Source organism: Gobius niger (genome assembly GCF_951799975.1).
Source record: "Gobius niger genome assembly, chromosome: 12".
Classification (NCBI taxonomy): Eukaryota; Metazoa; Chordata; class Actinopteri; order Gobiiformes; family Gobiidae; genus Gobius; species Gobius niger.
In genome coordinates this window covers 22,303,870-22,321,778 of record NC_136863.1, presented here as the reverse complement: position 1 = coordinate 22,321,778, position 17,909 = coordinate 22,303,870, and the positions used below count along the sequence as shown (strand labels likewise).

General features: G+C 41.3%; 2 protein-coding genes across 2 annotated transcripts; both read right to left on the bottom strand.

The window, feature by feature from the left end:
* Positions 1–618: 618 nt before the first annotated feature.
* On the bottom strand, positions 619–14,394 carry atp8b4 (ATPase phospholipid transporting 8B4). Its single transcript, XM_079567973.1, has 28 exons — positions 14,360–14,394; positions 14,025–14,083; positions 10,496–10,554; positions 10,295–10,408; positions 10,125–10,223; positions 9,986–10,047; positions 9,812–9,884; positions 9,643–9,713; positions 8,497–8,576; positions 8,253–8,411; positions 7,769–7,857; positions 7,498–7,694; positions 7,164–7,372; positions 6,991–7,034; positions 6,763–6,928; positions 6,504–6,692; positions 5,994–6,109; positions 5,684–5,848; positions 5,490–5,601; positions 5,314–5,419; positions 5,045–5,189; positions 4,069–4,252; positions 3,753–3,976; positions 3,593–3,676; positions 2,762–3,007; positions 2,540–2,678; positions 1,063–1,193; positions 619–977 (listed from the first exon to the last, which is right to left on the bottom strand). Exons 2-28 carry the CDS (start codon positions 14,053–14,055, stop codon positions 648–650), a joined length of 3,624 nt encoding a protein of 1,207 aa, XP_079424099.1. The 5' UTR covers positions 14,056–14,083; positions 14,360–14,394; the 3' UTR covers positions 619–647.
* Positions 14,395–15,315: 921 nt separating this feature from the next.
* On the bottom strand, positions 15,316–17,517 carry LOC306971317 (UDP-glucuronosyltransferase 2A3-like; the record flags this gene model as incomplete). The annotated part of the gene is made up of 2 exons (XM_079567557.1): positions 17,435–17,517; positions 15,316–16,920 (listed from the first exon to the last, which is right to left on the bottom strand). The coding sequence occupies exon 2, from the start codon at positions 16,900–16,902 to the stop codon at positions 15,316–15,318; it is 1,587 nt and encodes a 528-aa protein (XP_079423683.1). The 5' UTR covers positions 16,903–16,920; positions 17,435–17,517.
* Between the last annotated feature and the right edge of the window lie 392 nt (positions 17,518–17,909).

Sequence of the window (17,909 nt, the reverse complement as noted above, 5' to 3'; positions counted from 1 at the left end):
TATTTATCGTATCATGATTAATCCCTGAAATGAAGACATATTTGGGGAGTGTGCAGTCATTACAGAAGAAGGTGTCTGTGTGAACTGGTCACAGTGGTGGTAGTGTTCATCTGGAAGTTACTCAAGCCAGTGGGAAACCAAGTATGATCACACACCGCACGGCTTCTGTCAGCGAATAATGTCCACTTTATTGGGACTGGTTAGTGCTGGACTAAGGCACCTACTGCAACGTGGAAGGATCTCAGTGCCTTTGTATCTCCAAAAGTTTATTTTTATTTTTTATGAAACACTGTGCAATTAACATTTTATACCTGACCATTGTTTAAATCGGAATTGAATTATCAAATGAACATTACCAACATAATTGTGCATGCATTTTTCGTTTCTTACAGGTGTAAATAAATTCAATAAACCTCTGTTTTAGGGTGAAATATTACAAATTTGTTGTGTTGGCTCATTCAGCATGTTTGTTTTATCACTTTGACAACTCAGGTAGACAATTATAACAACAATTTGGCAATTCCTGCTCATTTCACTGTAAAGTTATGACTGTAATGCAACTTCAAGGTTTTAATTTATACATATCGCCTTTAAAAACATCCAGCCACTGTAAAGGTGTACAGAATATAAGCTGATGTACACTGTTTTTAACTTAAGGCTTCATCTGTTTGTGCTTTTGTCTCTGTCACGTTGCTGCGGCTGTTTGTTACCGGGATGTTCTCCTCAGGGGCACAGGCGACTTCATTCTTCCTTTTTACAACATTCTCGATCCAGTTCGAGTTTTGTGCTGAGTGGCCAGCAGAGGGCGCTGAACAGGTGGCGCTCCTCCTCATGTTTTTGCCTGAGGTGATGAGCTCTCCAAAGCCCTGCTGGTGAGAGAAGGCATAAGCCGAGCGGCGCGAGCTCGTCCTACGAACACGCGTCAAACTCTGCTCCTGAGGGCCCCGTCTCTTTCTCGACTGTTGCAGATGCCGGACCTGGACAATTAGAAAGGATATAGCTACATGTAAAAAAAATAAAATACATGAAAGTACGCCCTATCATGTAGTAGTGTGGTCCTACCTTGTCTGTTTGGGTGGGAAAGAGCTGAACTTTCAAGAAGCTGACCACAAGTCCCGGCACCACACACAGCACAGCGGTGAGCAGGATCACCAACCACACGTTCAACTCTGACAGGGTGTTGCGGGATGTACCTACAAAGATGATAAAGAACATTGCATTTTTTATAAACACGTTGATTCTTTTTCTTGGGTAAACCCCTGCTTCTAATGGGGATTTTGCATTATTTGACCCATTAGGCCCGATCTAGAAGGACCCGTCTAGAATCCAGAATCAAGGGTCCTGTCTGTAAACTCATAACCCATGAGGCCACAGCTCTAAGGTCAAACTTGCCAACAATTAAAGGAGAAATAAAAAGACACGGTATTATAACTAATCAATGCAAGGCCTTCCAAACCCAGGCTTGAGACCGGCACATATTGTAGGGGAGACTAGGGCTATTTGTCACACCTTTTTTTTTTCTAGAGTTCACTGCTCATCAACAGAAAATCCCACAAGAGTCAGACCTGCATTGAATGAAAGCTTGTGTTCACTATAATGACCCATACATACGGCCTCTGTAACAGCTCATGTTAAAATGAAGTGATCAGAAAAACATATTGGACAGAAAAGAAAAAAATGTCCCACCATTTATACCCCATGTGACAAACAACCCCAAGTGCACCACTTTACCATCAATCTAAGCTAGCTAACAAATAAACAAATAAAATGGCTCAAGTCACAACATCTAACATCTCTGTCTTTCAGATCAGTGTCTTTTGTTTAAGGCTATGGCACTAACTAAAGGAAAGCTCTCATTACAGAAACAACCCAGACAAGATCGCGAATACAAGCGGCCGAAATGAGTTTCCTTCGCAGGGTGGCTGGGCGCACCCTCCGAGATCGGGTGAGGAGCTCAGTTACCCGGGAGGAGCTCGGAGTAGAGTCGCTGCTCCTTCACGTCAAACTGAGCCAGCTGAGGTGGCTCGGGCATCTGTTCCGGATGCCTCCTGGTCGCCTCCCGCGGGAGGTGTTCCAGGCATGTCCTAGTGGGACAAGGCCTCGTGGAAGGCCCAGGACACGGTGGTGGAACTATGTCTCCGAGCTGGCCTGGTGTCGCCTCGGGGTCCCCCCAGAACAGCTGGAGGAAGTGTGTGTGGACCGGGAAGTTTGGGCATCTCTGCTGAGACTGCTGCCCCCGCGACCCGGCCCCGGATAAAGCGGAAGAAAATGGATGGATGGATGGATGGCATAAAAACAATGCAAATATGTCCTCTCCTCATGTCTTCAGTCCAAATGAGCAAATTATTATTGGAAGAGAAGAGGAATACCAAGACACATATTATATATCAGTACCAGCGTACAGCGCCCTCTAGTGTGGATATAAAAAGCAAATTGACAAATTACCTTGCATGACAAATAGCCCCGGTCTCCCCCACATTCATTTAAACCTCCATGAGCACTCATCTCATTCTCCATAATATAAAAGAAACAAGCTTACCCACAAATGGAAAATAGCTGGTGAAAACTCCAAAGATGCCATTACTCTGAATTGCAAACAATATGGCAAAATACACTGCCACACTTCCCCATATGAACATGTGGTTGATTGCCGTCCAGTAGTGCGTGTCGAAGCCAATCTAGAAACACAACATTGGAATGAAAAGCACAAATATCAAACCGTCTCTATTGTTTTTGTCACATTTTTAATACGCTTGCTTACCTGGACACTTACGACAAGGACCAAGGATGTTGCTATGGTAACAGCAAACGCCTGTTGATCAGAGAAGTTGGAGCCGTCTTTTTTGAGCACAACGGAGAAGGCCCCGTAGGGAATAAAGAACAGGAGGAAAGAGGTGCCCAGGCCCTGCAGGGTGCACAGGAAAAACTGACGCTTGTTGAACTGGAGGTTCAGCTGACCCGGTTTGTACAGGCTTGGGCATCTCATGCTGTTTCTGTCATTCACATCCTGCGAGAAAGCCTGTTATTAGTTCATTAAGGATTATTAATACAAACTATGTCCAACCATTATAAGAACTCCTATTGAAACACGGAATAAAACACTTGTCCATCTGGGCATAGAGTTTCCCACGAGTCGAGCACTGGACTTTAACAAAGTTATTAAACAAAATTCCAGAACTGTGGGACTGTCCTACTTTGGTCCTACTGGTTTTAAAAACAAATTATGGGACATTGATAAGAGGCTGATCTTTGATGTTATGTTTTAATATTCATGAACCCAGCCGTCAATGCCTTTGGGCACAACGTTTCTACTTAAAAGTTGTAATACATTTTTTTTTTTTTAAACTTCTTTACTTTAAACATACACATATAGAATAGAATAGAACAGAATAGAAAAAACTTTATTGTCTACCATGCACAAGATGGCACAAGTCTTTGTAATTTGCCTAAGGTTTGAACAGGGGCCACACCTTGCTGATAACGGGATCATCTGTTATGTATTTGTAACAAACAAGAGCACAACCTTTAGACTGAATAACCCTTGACATGACTGGTTATGAAAGTGAAATACCTCTAAACACTTGGACATTACCTGATCAAACAGCCCCATGGCTATAACAGGTAAAGAGGTGAAGACTATGTTGAAAAGAGTGATAAACCACTGGTCATACACAGTCTGTGGAGGGAAGCAACTGTTATGGGGATACGATAAAAAAGAAAGAATTTTATGTGAATATACATAGTTTCTTCACCTGCGCAGAAAAGCCACAGAAGAACCCGTACCAGAAGTGCACTAAGGTGAAGGCAAAGTTCTTATAGAAGAAGTAACGGAGAAAGTTACACATTCTGAAGTAGGACCAGCGGCCATGCACCAAAAGCAGGCGCTGTAGGTACCGAAACTGGGCGAAGGAGTAGTCTGAGGAGAGGACGGCCTGCATGCCCTCCTGACCACTGATCCCAACACCTATGTGAGCCACTAAAGTAGAAAACAAAACAGACATCAGAAATACAAAAAAGTCAAATTTAATAAAAGCATGTGATGAAAAAGGAAAAAGAAAGATCAGTCACTCTTGATCATGCTGACGTCATTGGCTCCATCTCCTATGGCCAGAGTGACTGCCTTCCTGTGCGTCTTGACCAGCTCCACCACCTGTGCCTTCTGCAGCGGAGTCACTCTGCAGCAGATCACCGTTTTACACAGACACGCCACGTCCAGCAAAAGCAGCTTCAGTCCAGGGTCCAGAGCATGGGCCTGTGGCAGAGACAGTTTTGTTCTATAATTTTAGATATCCACACATTTATCTTCTACTGCTTATTCCAGGTTGGACTGTGGGGGCAGCAGTCCAAGCAGAGATGCCCACATATTCCAGCACTTGGAGATGGAGATTCCATGATAGAAAGAATGCAGATTGACCAGTAGTTTGACAATAATGATGCTCTGTTTCTCAACAAAATACCCCACTAGACTTAATCCTTGGACATTTATGACCCAATCCCTACAACGTTTTATGCCCATCAGACTCTATCCTCCATCCCCCTGTGCGTGCGACACCTGGCAACTACTCAATGTAACAAAGCTCAGTGTGCGACAAGGGAGTAGCTCCGCTGTGTGAAAGCAGTCTTTAATGAAAATGAGATAGAGCTGGAGGAACGGCAGCTCTCAGCTCATTAGAGAGGCAGCTGTGTAAGCAGCCACTACACAAATGACAGCCAGTGAACCCTCTTTATGGCAAAGGTGAACCTGCAGGCAAAGCAACTTGATGAAATGCAAATGAACAGAGTATAAATTACGATTTAAACATTGGCTTTCACAACCTCTTGACAAAATTCTGCTTTTAACCAGTTCACTAACTCTTCTCGGTGGATAGATGAAATTATTTTACCAAACATCTGCCTGCTGCTCTAATCCTTTATAAGACCATCTCATTTTAGCTTGGCTTTGGACAACACAATCATTTGGCAGTGTATTGATTATTCTAATGAGACAGAAAACCCAAAAGGAGAGATGCAGGTGAACCAATAAGAGTAACTCATGTTTTCTTACCAGACTGTTTCCATTGACGACCAAGCCGTACTCTGCGATGATGGCCACCTCCAACACAGGGTCAGGGCACGGCTCAATGTCCGATTTTTCCACCTCCACTGCACTGCTCACTCGACTTAAGCCTAGGATGTGCTCCTTTGCACTTCTGAAAACACAATCCAAACAATTACTAAAGCATAAATTAAATCATCTCAGACAACCGTGAGTATCACCTGAAGAAGCCCAACAAGAAGTGCCACTGTGTACATACTGTATAAGTGCCATTTTACCTGAGCTGCTGTTGCACCTCCAGTTGTGTATTTCCTGAGATTATGAAGATCTCGTTCATGTCGTCACGCAGCATGTTGCATGAGTACCCAATGTTCATGGCTGTCTCTATGATACAAAAGGAATCAATATAATATTAAAGATCCAAGAATTCCAGAGAAAAAGAGTTGATATTCACCAAGTTTGTCCCCAGTCAGCACCCATATCTTAATATCAGCTAGACTGAGACAGGCGATGGTCTCTGGGACGCCATCTTGAAGTTTGTCCTCTATCGCAGTGGCTCCTAAAAGCTTCAACAGCGAATCTGCAGCTCAATGAGTTTAACATTTCCAAAATTAAATGAGCAAAATAATATAATCCAATCCATTCTACCTGCAGGTCCTTTTCAACCTCCTCGTACAGAGCTGCCAGCTGTTCCTCACGGTTCTCTATGATGGTGCTCGCAGACAGGAACTTCTTCATCCACACCTCAAAATAATCTTCATCAAGGTCTTTGTAGGCGAGCGCTAATGTGCGAAGGCCCTCCCCTGCAAACTCCTGCAAAGAGGTAGAGAAAAATGCCAAGTAAAAATAAAAAGTACTAACAAGTCACAAGAAAAAACACATAATCCCAAGAGGCAGAATATTTACTGGTGCAGTCTGTTTGGTAGGCCTTTTATTACGATTTTAACTTGAGACTCACACTAAGGTGCTCTGAGGTGCTGTCCATGAGCTCTAGGCAGGATACATCGAGTCGCTCAAAGATAAGAGTGTCCGCTCCTTTACAGTACAGTTTGATCTGGCCAAGTGGATTCCTGACTACAAAACACAAACAAAACAACTTTATTAATAATTACTGATATGAGTATTAATAAGTAGAAATGCTTGAGTAGATATGTTTGTACATACAATGGGAGGAAAAAGTCAGTACACCAAGAGGAATTTTTTACATTTCTGCATAAAATGTGGTCTGATCATTATTAAAATCACAAGAATGATTAAACAGCGTCTCCTTGATCATATTTTTAATGGCCAAAACATGCAAACATTCACAGGAGAGCATGGAATAAGTAAGTACACCCCCTGAATATCTCACTGAACTGCAGCAGTTTTGTATTTTATCTTCTAAGTATAAAATATATATGTTTTTTGCCTCTTAAATTTGAAGCCATTGATGTAAGACTTAATTGAAAGTTGTAATTGGAGGTTCTACCTATGACACTCATCCTCTTGCGCAGGTTGTTGAAGTCCAGTATGGCTAAGAGCTGGTACGTGATGGCCTGTCCCATCTCAAACACGGTAATGGTCTCTGGGGTCCGCGCTCGAAACACAAACCCAAAGTTTCGGGCCGCAGTGACAAGCGCCCCTTCGTCCGGGGACTGGGCCTGGTATACCAAATCACCTTTTACAAAAGACCAAGCTGACATAAATACAGTGCATAGATATTTATGGACAGATAGTCAGGCATATACCTTCACTCTTCTCCTCTGGCATTACAGTGTGGCACAGGGCCAACACGCGGAAGAACTCATGCACTGAAGGTCCCTCCAGTTTCACAGCGTCAACCAAACTGCCATCATAGAAGCTAAACTTTGTGTCTCGGAGTGGGTTGAAGGAAAAGTCCACACGGGCAGTTTTCTGTGGAAAGAAACACATCAGAATCAATTCTTCAACTAAGGGAAATCGCATCTGAAACCTACCTCCGTGATTTCCACTTTTTGGCGAAATTCATCATAAATGTCACCTAGAATGTAGCAAAATTGGTTGAAATAATAATAATACTAAGAAGATGAATAAGAATAAGAATGAAGAAGGAGAACAATACAAAAAATATGCAATAATCAAAACAATGGAAAAAAAATAAAACACTGACCATATGTCTGTCCATTGATAGAGCACTTGCTGAAGACCATGATGTTTTGCGTGAGGGTTCCTGTTTTATCGGAGAAGATGAACTCGACTTGTCCCAGCTCCTCATTCAGCGTCGTGGTACGAGCCTCGGCTGGAGTGTCCTTAGCACTCAAATACATCTTCCGGTCCCAGTTGATGAAGTAGCTGTGCCCGAGTCGCAAAACTTCAACACTAAGTATAATTTAAGACATAATCAGACAGAGGTTTGTGCAGCTTAGCCAATGCATTTGCTTGAGATTATGAAGATTATAAGCAATGGAAAGCTTTCGTGTTTCTAGTACTGTCCCCGTCCATACCTTACATAGAGGGAAATCGGCACCACAGTGTTGAGGATGATTATGTACGACCAGAATGTGAGAAACCCTGAGAAGACTGCGTTTGAGTGGGACTCATCCAAGGGTAAAAACACCTGGAAGTTTTTGCCCAAAATGCTCTGCCACACTGTGTTCCCAATGGCCAGGATCACTCCCATACAGATCAGGAAACCAAAGATCTGCAAAAACACAAAACATTTACAGTTCCCTGTTCCCTGCCATTCTAGTAACAAACCCATTGGAAAACACTTACCCACAAAACTAAAGTGTTCATCAACTTGTCAATACTTGTTCTTTTAAAGATTGTTTTTCCACAGTTCTGCATAAGTTTGGTTTGTAAACCTGTAAAGAGGACACAAAGTACTTCCATACAATAAATGAACACGGTAGTACTGCATTAATTGTTTCCATTTAAAACACCTAAACTTGTGCCTCTCAACCAACCACCATGTGCTATTCATATAAATACTCGCTTTTAAGTTATGTGCCCCAACATTCCTCTGCATATTTCCCAAACAAATGCCCTATGTTCTCCTCTCTTATCTTTATTTTCATTTCATACATTAACATGGATCTTGTGTAACTTCTTGAATATAGGAAGAATATATAGTAGAAGAAAAGGTGCTCCATGATGAAACCATAAGATACATAAGTCCTGACAAGGCAACAAGGCCTAATCCTCCCTGAATGTGTACTTTTGCATTCAGCTAACAAGAGGTAAGAAATTCGAAGCTCACCTGCGAAGATGACCATCCCAAAGCACCACTCTGTGTTCCTGAGCACACAGCCCCGAAGCAGCATCTTTTCATTATCAAGAGGATATTTACAGTCTCTCCAAAACAAGGTCCCTGTAAACTTGTCGAGCTTGTTGTTTGGCGGCTCACAAATGACTTCCCCTGAGAGCAAGGTCAGCAATTGTAAGCACATAAGCAATTTAGAAAATAAAGGTTAGAAAATTTAGTAAATTACTGTAGACATTACCATTAAACTTCACCAGTTTAGAAATGTCCGCTAGTTCAGATGTGACAGTCAAAGCCTGGCGAACTTTAAGATTTGTTTCACTGTAGAATAAGAGATATGTTGTGGAGGTAGTGCATGAGTTTTAAGCTTGACTGTACACAGAAAAGATGTTGTGGAAAATAACAAGGTTAAAGTCAACTTTACATAAGAAAATTATAAAACCTTTCAACTGTTGACCTGCTTTGACACAATCAGCAAATTATTCAACATGAAAACCCCCTTCCAGTCTCATTATAAGTCCCGCCTTCTGCATATATGATCATTGCATATGATCATTGACGAAGCCTATTGTGGTGAGAGGCCAAATGTCCTCAACCCTAAAACAACCCAGTACAAATGCTGGCTTTTTGTCTGGAATCTGTGTGAATTCCATTTTACTATACATATGTATTACGGGCGCCTTTAAGAACCTTAATGACAAAGTGCCGTGAAAAAGTACATGCCCCCTTCCTAATTTCTTAGATGTTTTCATATTTATCACACTTAAATGTTTCCAATCATCAAGCCAATTTTAAGATCACACAAAAACATTCCGAGTGAATACAAAATGCAGTTTCCAAATGTTTATCACATTTATTAAGGGAAAGAAAGATCCAAACCTCTCTAGCCCTGTGTGAAAAAGTAAAAGCCCCCTCTCTCCGTGATTAGCTGTGAATAACCAGATTTTGGCACCTCCCAAGCCTGATGACTACCAAGTTTGTTGAATCAAGGTAATATCACTGTTAGACCCGTCAATCAAACAAAGTAAGCTACAAAATCTCATAATAAACCTATAATGCCACGAAATGACTCCAAGAGTGCAACGATGACACCTGAAGATCTGCAGTCAAAGTCAGTGTTCATGGCTCAACTAGCCCACAACTCTCTCATTTGCCAAAAAACATCCACATTTTTTTTTTTGTCTTGGCATGATATGAAAATGTATGTTGATGATCAGGAACATTTAAGTGTGGTAAATATAATCAAATATAAGAAATCAGGAAGGGGGCACATACATTGTCACGGCACTGTACTTCGTTTCAAAAAGTAAGGATATTTTTATTGCTCTGGCCTCATATTTCATCACTTTGGACTTGTGAATTTGTGGTAAATCGATTAGTGTCTGACCCGTCCAGCTCTGAAGTCTCTATGTAGCACAGTCCATAAGGCTCACTGCTACAGAGGAGGAGGATATCAGCCTAGGGGGAAAAGAGAAAATTCCATAGAGGTAATGAATTACTCCACTAAACAAAAAGGCTGATATCAGAAAGGCTATAAAAAGGAGACAACAACTTACTGTAACAAATTGATTATTTTCTAGTTTGATGATATCACCCACGCAAACGTTCATCCATTTTTCATTCTGTAAACTGTGGACAACATTATGAATTTTGTTTACGTGACAAAATGTATTTTATTGTGTGTATGTGTTTTAATGAGTAATGAATTGTATATTATAATGCCTTGATACCTTCCTGTGATGAGAACTTGTGCCTGGCGATTATTCACGTTTCGGTCACTTCGATGACGAAACTGAAATTTACAATAAAATAAACATAAACCTGAAAGATTCCTATAACAACACATCACAATATGCAACTACAACGTACAAAGTCATCTGTGGCATCTTTGACTGCAGTGATGGCCAGCACCAGCACCAAAGGCACAATGGTGGTGAACCAGGACAGTGAAGAGATTTTAGGTATTAACTGGAACACATAAAGTCAGATAACTATTCTCAAAACGTTTTGGCATCGCTTAGATGAAAGGGCACACTTACTTGCAGTATCAGCAGGACTATGAAGTAAGCATTGGCCACCCTTTGTAACTGCTCGAACAAGTTGACGGGCAGAAAAGTAAGGATGTTGTACTTTGAGGTTTTGATTCGGTTGTCCTTAACAATAAAATCACATTATTAAAACATAGATAGCAGACATCACTCATATTACTATATCAAATAATGACTGTGTGTTTTACTTACTGCATATGAAAACTTGGCATTATATTCTCGGTCATTGGCTTTTACAAAGCGCTCTTTTTCTGCAATAAAACCGTGACAATGAAGTGATAATACAGTTGTGCTCAAAAGTTTGCCTACCCTGTCAGAATTTGGCATCAGTGTCATCAGTGAACCAAGGCCATATTTCACAATAGGTATGGTGCACTGTCTATCATAGGCCTTGTTGACAACAAAAAGTGCACCATACCAACTGTGAAGTATAGAGGTGTTTCACTGATGCCAGTGGCTCCAGCAGAATAAAGTGACGGTCCCGGTAGATGCCATCTCAGTCTCCTGACCTCAATATCATTGAACCACTGTGGGGAGAGCTCGAACGTGCAGTTCATGCAAGACAGCCCAGGAACATACAGGAACTGGAAGCTTTTTGCAAGAAGAATGGACCGCTTTACCATCAGACTAAAATAAAGAATCTCATTCACAATTACCACAAAAGAATCAAAGCTGTCATAGATGTTAAAGGGGGCAATACACAGTATTAAAAACTGGGGTAAGTAAAACGTTTGATCAGGATCATTTTGGTACTTTCTTTTTTCATTATAATTTAGAGCAAACTCAGTATGTTTGCACAACTGCAAATACTGGAGCATATGTTTGCCGACTTGCTGCATTTCACACACTGTTGCTTCACTTTTACTCTCTCTAAATAAATATCCATACAGAATAGTGTTTACTGAAGTCACTGAATTGCCCTCTGCAGCAGATTGGGTATCATTGCTTTTCCTTTATTAGACATAGTGTTATTGATTGTGGTTGGTTATTGGTGAGTGAGGATACTGTATACAAAGGCTTAAATTACATGAGCTTCAATCTACTAAAGGAGTCAGAAATTGTATTACTCAAATAGTTACAAATATTATATAAGTGCCTCTCAAAAGTATTCATACACCTTGAACTTTTGCACATTTTGTCATGTTTACAACCCTAAACATAAAGATTTTATTTTGATTTTTTTACTGAACGTTCACACACAAGTAACCGACAACTGTGAAGTGAAAGCAAAATGATACATGATTCTGTTATTTTTCAAAAAATAGAAAACCGAAAAGTGGGGCGTTCATAAGTATTCATACAGATGAATGAATACTTTGTGGGACCCACTTTTGCTGCAATAACAGCAGCAAGTCTTTTGGGGTCTGACTCTAGAAGATTTGCACATGTGGAGACTGACATTTTAGCCCATTCCTCTTTACAAAACAGTCAGATTAGAAGGAGAGCGTTTGTGAACAGCAGTTTTCAGATTATTCCACAGATTTTCAATAGGATTTTGGTCAGGACTTTGACTGGGCCATTCTAACATTAATATGTTTTTATTGAACCATTCCATCGTAGATTTAGCTTTGTGCTTCGAGTCATTGTCCTGCTGAAGGTGAATCTCCGTCCCAGCCTCAGTTCTCTTGCTGACTCCAGCAGGTTTTCCTCCAAAATGTCCCTGTATTTGGCTCCATCCATCTTCACAACTATTCTTACAATCTCCCCAGTCCCCGCTGAGGAAAAGCAGCCCCACAGCATGATGCTCCCGCCCGTATATTTGACACTGGGGATGGTGCACTCAGGACAATGAGCATTGTTAGGTTTGCTCCATACATAACGTTTTGCATCTGGGCCAAAAAGTTACATTTTTGTCTCATCTGACCAAAGCTCCTTCTTCCACATGGAGCTGTGTCCTCCATATGACTTCAGCAAACTTCAAACAGGATTTCTTATGGCCTCCTTTCAATAATGGCTTTCTTCTTCCACTCGTCCATGAAGGCCAGATTTGTGTAGATACGACTTATAGTAGTCCCATGTACAGATTCCCCCAGCTCAGCGGCAGGACTTCACAGCTCCTCCAGAGTTATCATGGGGCACTTGGTTATATTTCTTACCAGTGTTCTCCTTGTTTGATCTAATATTTTAGATGGGCGACCGTGTCCTGGTAAGTTGGCAGTGGTGCTATACTCTTTCCATTTCTGAATGATGGATTGAACAGTGCCCTGGGAGATGTTTAAATCTTGGGAAATCTTTGCATGACTTAATGCTGCTTTACACTTCTACAGAACTTTATCCCTGACCTCTCTGGTGCTCCTTGACCTTCAGGATGTTGTTTAGTGACCAATACACTCCGACCATAGCTCTGAGGGCCTAAAAGAACAGCTGAAATTATACTGAGAGTAGATTACACAGGTGGCCTCTATTTAACCGTTAGGCCAAAGAGTGAACATTCTGGAGTCATTAGGAATGTTATAAAGGCAACTTAATGCACTCAGAAAATGCTGTATGAATACTTATGCACGCCCCACTTTTCACTTTTCTATTTTTTGAAAAATAACAGAATCATGTATCATTTTGCTTTCACTTCACAGTTGTCTGTTACTTGTGTGTGAACGTTCAGTAAAAAAAATCAAAATAAAATCTTTATGTTTAGGGTTGTAAACATGACAAAATGTGCAAATGTTCAAGGTGTATGAATACTTTCGAGAGGCACTGTACATATAAAAAAAAAGGGTAGAAAAAGACATGCTTGATCAAATTTCATAATCAAACCTCAAAATACTACAATTGTTTTTGTGTACATTATGGCTGCCTAAGAACTCTTGCCACTGATACTTTGCACTGTATACACATGAATATAGTTATTTATATATTTTTTTATAATTTGATGCCATATTATTTTTCTTTCTCTAAGCCTATACACTTACAGTTAAAAATGTGAAAGTTGTCTGGACCTGCCTGTGACCAGGAAGTGGCATTGTAATTGTGTTTCATCACAGTTCCTTCGTCAAGCCCGGTCATGTTCAAAACGACCTCAGCACAAAATAACAATGAACTGCCTGGAGATGGTCTAGTTACACACTTCCCAGCCAGGTCAAATCAGTGTTGAATTATGCATAAATCACCCAAGCGACCGACAAACAACAAGCCAAACCTCACACAACAGACAGCAGATAAGTTACTAAAAAGCTAAAATATTTAGCAAGTGCAATGGGCAGGGTCTGTTTAAACATATGATTATTTGTGCTGATTATAGTTTAAAAAATAAACAATGATTCTCATAAGAAACTAGTAGAATCAAGACCATAAGCAGTTCAATTGGAAGCCTGTAAAGTTTTATTGGAAGCATAGAATTAACTAACGAGAAGTGAAAGGAAAAACTGTGTAAGTGAGAAAAAATATGTGTGCAAACTGTAAAATTGAGATGCATGGATTGGCATCGCAAAATCCCTGTTTGGCACAGGCAATGAAGGACTGGAATAATCTAACAAAGTCCTGAGAGACCTTAATGGCATCAATACAGCACGTTTTCACATTTGAAAATGTGATAACACACTACACATGAGCCTAGACTTATGGCTATCACAATACGCCCAGTCAAAAACAAAATGTAGAAACATATAGAACATTTATACCACATAACTGACTAACCTAACCTGTATTTGCTCTCATGCCTTGATATCATGCATTTTCTGTATAGGATTTTAGTTTTCAGACGAGCACAGCGTGTTGTTCTTACCAATGTGAGTTTTTCTCCTCCAGAATGCCATGTTCTTCTGGGACGTCCAGAGGGCTTCCCTAAAACACAAAAGGATAACTTCTTAATAACACTGCGAGAGTTGTGTTATTCATTGGTACATGGGGTAAAGTTAAATTCATTCAGTTAATAGAAGGTTCATCTCATTTTCATCAACATGTTTAGTGACTGCAGTGTGAATAGTGCATTTGATTTGATTAAGAGGTGTTTCTCCATCGTAAAACATCTCGTAACATTAAGGCGCACAACAAAACAATACTCTCATATACCTGAGAGCTAAGTCAATTTCAAGTAAGTGACAAGTTTAACATTCCTACCTTGTTCAATTGGCCCCACAACTCGTATGTCTCCATGTGTCCAAGGATTTAGTGGTCAATGAACAGTGAGCTGCACATGCCGCAGATCTCTCCGCAGCGCATGGCTTTCCCTACAGAGCCAAGTGCCACGCGAGGCGCCATCAAGAGACACTGCTGCCACGGAGAGGCGCTTCAGACCGACCCACGGAGAGAGGGAAGGTGAGGTTGTGAAAATGATGCACCTACGTCACTTACATCCAATCGGAGGAGACTGGCACGCGCCCCTGAGAGCAGAGCATCATGAGCTCTGAGCAGAGGTGCGCGTGTGTGGCCCGAGTGCGAGGTAGGGCAGCAAGGTCTATCCAATTACAAGAAGTTATTTTGGTTCTACAGGGCGGATTCGTAACAAAAACAGTTATGTCAATGGATCTGACTGACAAAACGCATCTTATTGTCTAAATATGCATTCAAGTTTTTCTCAAAGTAGTGCAAGCCCATACGATTATGCCTAGGATTTCCTTCTGTGTGTTTGAGAGCCCCCCTGCTGATGTCCTTATGTAATCCAGATGACTATTGCAAAGGAAAAGTGCACTATAGGCCTATCTGTCACTGTTGCACAGGAGGAGCAGCAGCAGTTGTTCAGCTGGTAGATCATTCACCCAAAGGGCAAATGGCAGTTCTACCCCAGCTTCCGTGGTGCATACTGTCATTGTGTCCTTGGTCAAGACACTTACACCAACTTACTTCTAATGTGAAGATGACTTGTGTACAACTGTGAGTGTGAATGTTTGGGGGTTTGTTGTTGTTGTTGTTGTTTTTTACAGAGCTTTACATATTGTAGGTGAAAAAGAAAGGTTATATATGAGTCAATCCTAGATCATTAAGGCTACCAGTTTTAACAAATGCTACATTATTTGCATGAGCATTTCATACATCCTTTATTTGTTCATTCATTCATCATTAGTACAGAAATGATATTAACTCTGCTTCATTTTGTTTCTCATGAATATCTTTCTGCACAGACACCTCCCCACATAGACAAATGTCCACATGAACAGGAGACAGGTGGAGAAAAGAGCAGCGATGACGTCCAGAGAGTGATAGGCAGCCCAGGACAGTGTGACTGAGTTGGACTTGAGGTGAGGTGCTCCTTTGTGTCTGATCACAAACTCAATCCAGAACACAGCCTGGTCCATGGGGCTCAGGGGCTGGTCTCTGTGAAGTCTGGACAGCCTTTTCATGTTGTCTGTGTAGGACGCTTCATTCAGGACAGTCTTTAAGGCGTCTCCCAGCACTTGTCTGTCCAGCGCTGCAATGTCCAACATTACTGCCCCTCCCTTTGACTTAACTCGGGACAGATTTTCAGGCTGGTCAAAGAATAAAGGCAATCCTATTATTGGGACTCCATGGTAAATGGCCTCCTGAACTCCATTGGTGCCTCCATGAGCCACAAACACTCTGGTTTTGGGATGTCCCAACAGGTCGTTTTGAGGAAACCATTCCACCAGTAAAGTGTTGTTGCCCAGATTGGCCGGCCTCTTGCCTAAGTATCGCCAGATGACCTTCTGGGGCAGCTGGGCGAAGGCCGCAGCGATCTCCTCAGTGATGTGTGCAGGGAGCTTGGACACTAAAGTCCCCAGACTCATCAGTACAACGCCATGGTCACCAGAGCTCTGGACAAACTCCTCCAGGTCAGCAGGGAGCGCTTTAGGAGGCTTGCACTGAAAACCACTCATATACACCACGTTGGGCATCGTAGGACGGGGGTATTCAAAGATGAAATCATTTCTCATCAGCCAAATATCAGCATCTGAGAAAAAAGCTGTGTAATCGACATCAGGACCAAAGTACTTCTTCAGTATTGGTTTGTACACAGGTTCAGAGATGGAGGACAACGAATATTTTCCCAAGACAAAAAAAATGCAGTTCTTGAGTCTTTGAAAAAATGTCATTTTGTCAGTCAGCTCTGTAGCAGTGAAGGGCACATAGGACAGAGGCGAGGGGGCGATGCTGAAGTGAGCTTCACCTAAAACAGTCCACCTGGCGTTATAAATCAGGGGCACGTGAAGGTATTTAGCCAGGATCGTCCCGCCTCCGATACCGGGGTCAGTCAAAAACACATCATACTGGGCATCTCTGAGCCTTTGGATCAAGTCTTTATCTTCAAGAATCTGAACTGTTACGTCAGCACTGAGCGAATGAAAAATGTTAAACTGCTCAACCATTAAAAGCTCTGTTTGAATATGAGCCCACATACGAGCCCAAAAAGATCTTGGATTAGCCTGTAGCCTTATCTCCAGCTGTTGAGATAAAAAAACCTCGAACACTTCCTCAAAGCTGGAGCTGGGTAAACTTACCGAGGTATAGAGCGGAGATTTCTCTTCAATGTACCAGCTCTTGTCCAGGCGCAACACCGTGAGTTGGTGACCTCTGGCATGGAGCTCCTCCATGATAGTTTTCATGTTTATCCAGTGACTGCCATCCAGTGGAAATACAAGGATCTTTCCTCCCGACACCGGGTACAAGTGCAGGAGCAGCAGAGTAAAAGGTATCAGTATTTTCATGATGATGTCCCAAGTTACCTTGAATAAGAAAAAAGAAAACACTTTATTTTACACTACACATTTGGTACAAATTGTGTTATTGTTTCTATTCATCTATTTAAAGGGACAAAAAAGCACAATATACTTTAAAAATGCAGGATATTATCTCAAGCTAATTTCCACGCTCTGTCCCCAACCAGACCAGGCCCGGCTACACAACACACCACTCACTCAGGATAGCAACAATCAGTCATCAAACACATATTCTGCACATACAGTTAATAATGTAATGTGGTTTGCAACAATCTGTATTAACTTGTACCTATGGGTCACATACTAAGTGGAATAATGTGCCTTAGTAGTTTGGAGGTACACAGACCCCAACTCTAAACCTAACCTTAATTCCTAACCCTAGGTACAATTACAAAGCACATTAAACTATACTAAATTTGGTTGGTGTCAAGGATAGTGTAAGATATTTTAACAAAAGCACATGTAATTGTAGTAAATATCTGCCTAAACAACCACATGTAGTTTATCAACAGACACTTACCTAACAGCTAAGTTCAATGGACTTCAGCTCAAAGATAGTGGTGCCAATGTTACCTCTAAATAAAAAAAGAAAAAAAAAAAAAAAAATCACTACGATACTCCAACTTCAGTCAACAAAAACTGATCAACACCAGCCAGTTGCACAGGTTCAGACAGACCCTTCCGCACACCTGATCTGACTGTTAGTGTGTGTATATACAGTCTGTGGAGTTGACAGCTTTTGATAGTGAAGCAAACCGTGTCAAAAGGGCCATCTAGCGGGCAGTTAGTGTCATAGCACCCCGCATGAGCTGTTGTTTACCTGATCAGCACAGACATTTCATAAGGTGGATGGTTTGCCTACTTTTAGCGATATTTATATGTTTGAAAGAAATACGAATATCTATCACTAACTTGGTTTCATTTTAAAAACGTTGTAATCAAAGTTCTTTAAAAAAAAAGTGGGCTGGTGTTAAATACAAACAAATAATAATAAC

Bases quoted from the DNA above. Each gene is read 5' to 3' on its own strand.
- atp8b4 (XM_079567973.1), bottom strand. From the start codon at position 14,055: ATGGCATTCTGGAGGAGAAAAACTCACATTG. The intron at 10,224-10,294 runs GTAAGTGTGCCC...TATGTGTTCCAG, and splicing joins TAGTCCTGCTGATACTGCAA to TTAATACCTAAAATCTCTTC. The intron at 1,194-2,539 runs GTAAGCTTGTTT...TCATCTTTGTAG, and splicing joins CAGCTATTTTCCATTTGTGG to GTACATCCCGCAACACCCTG.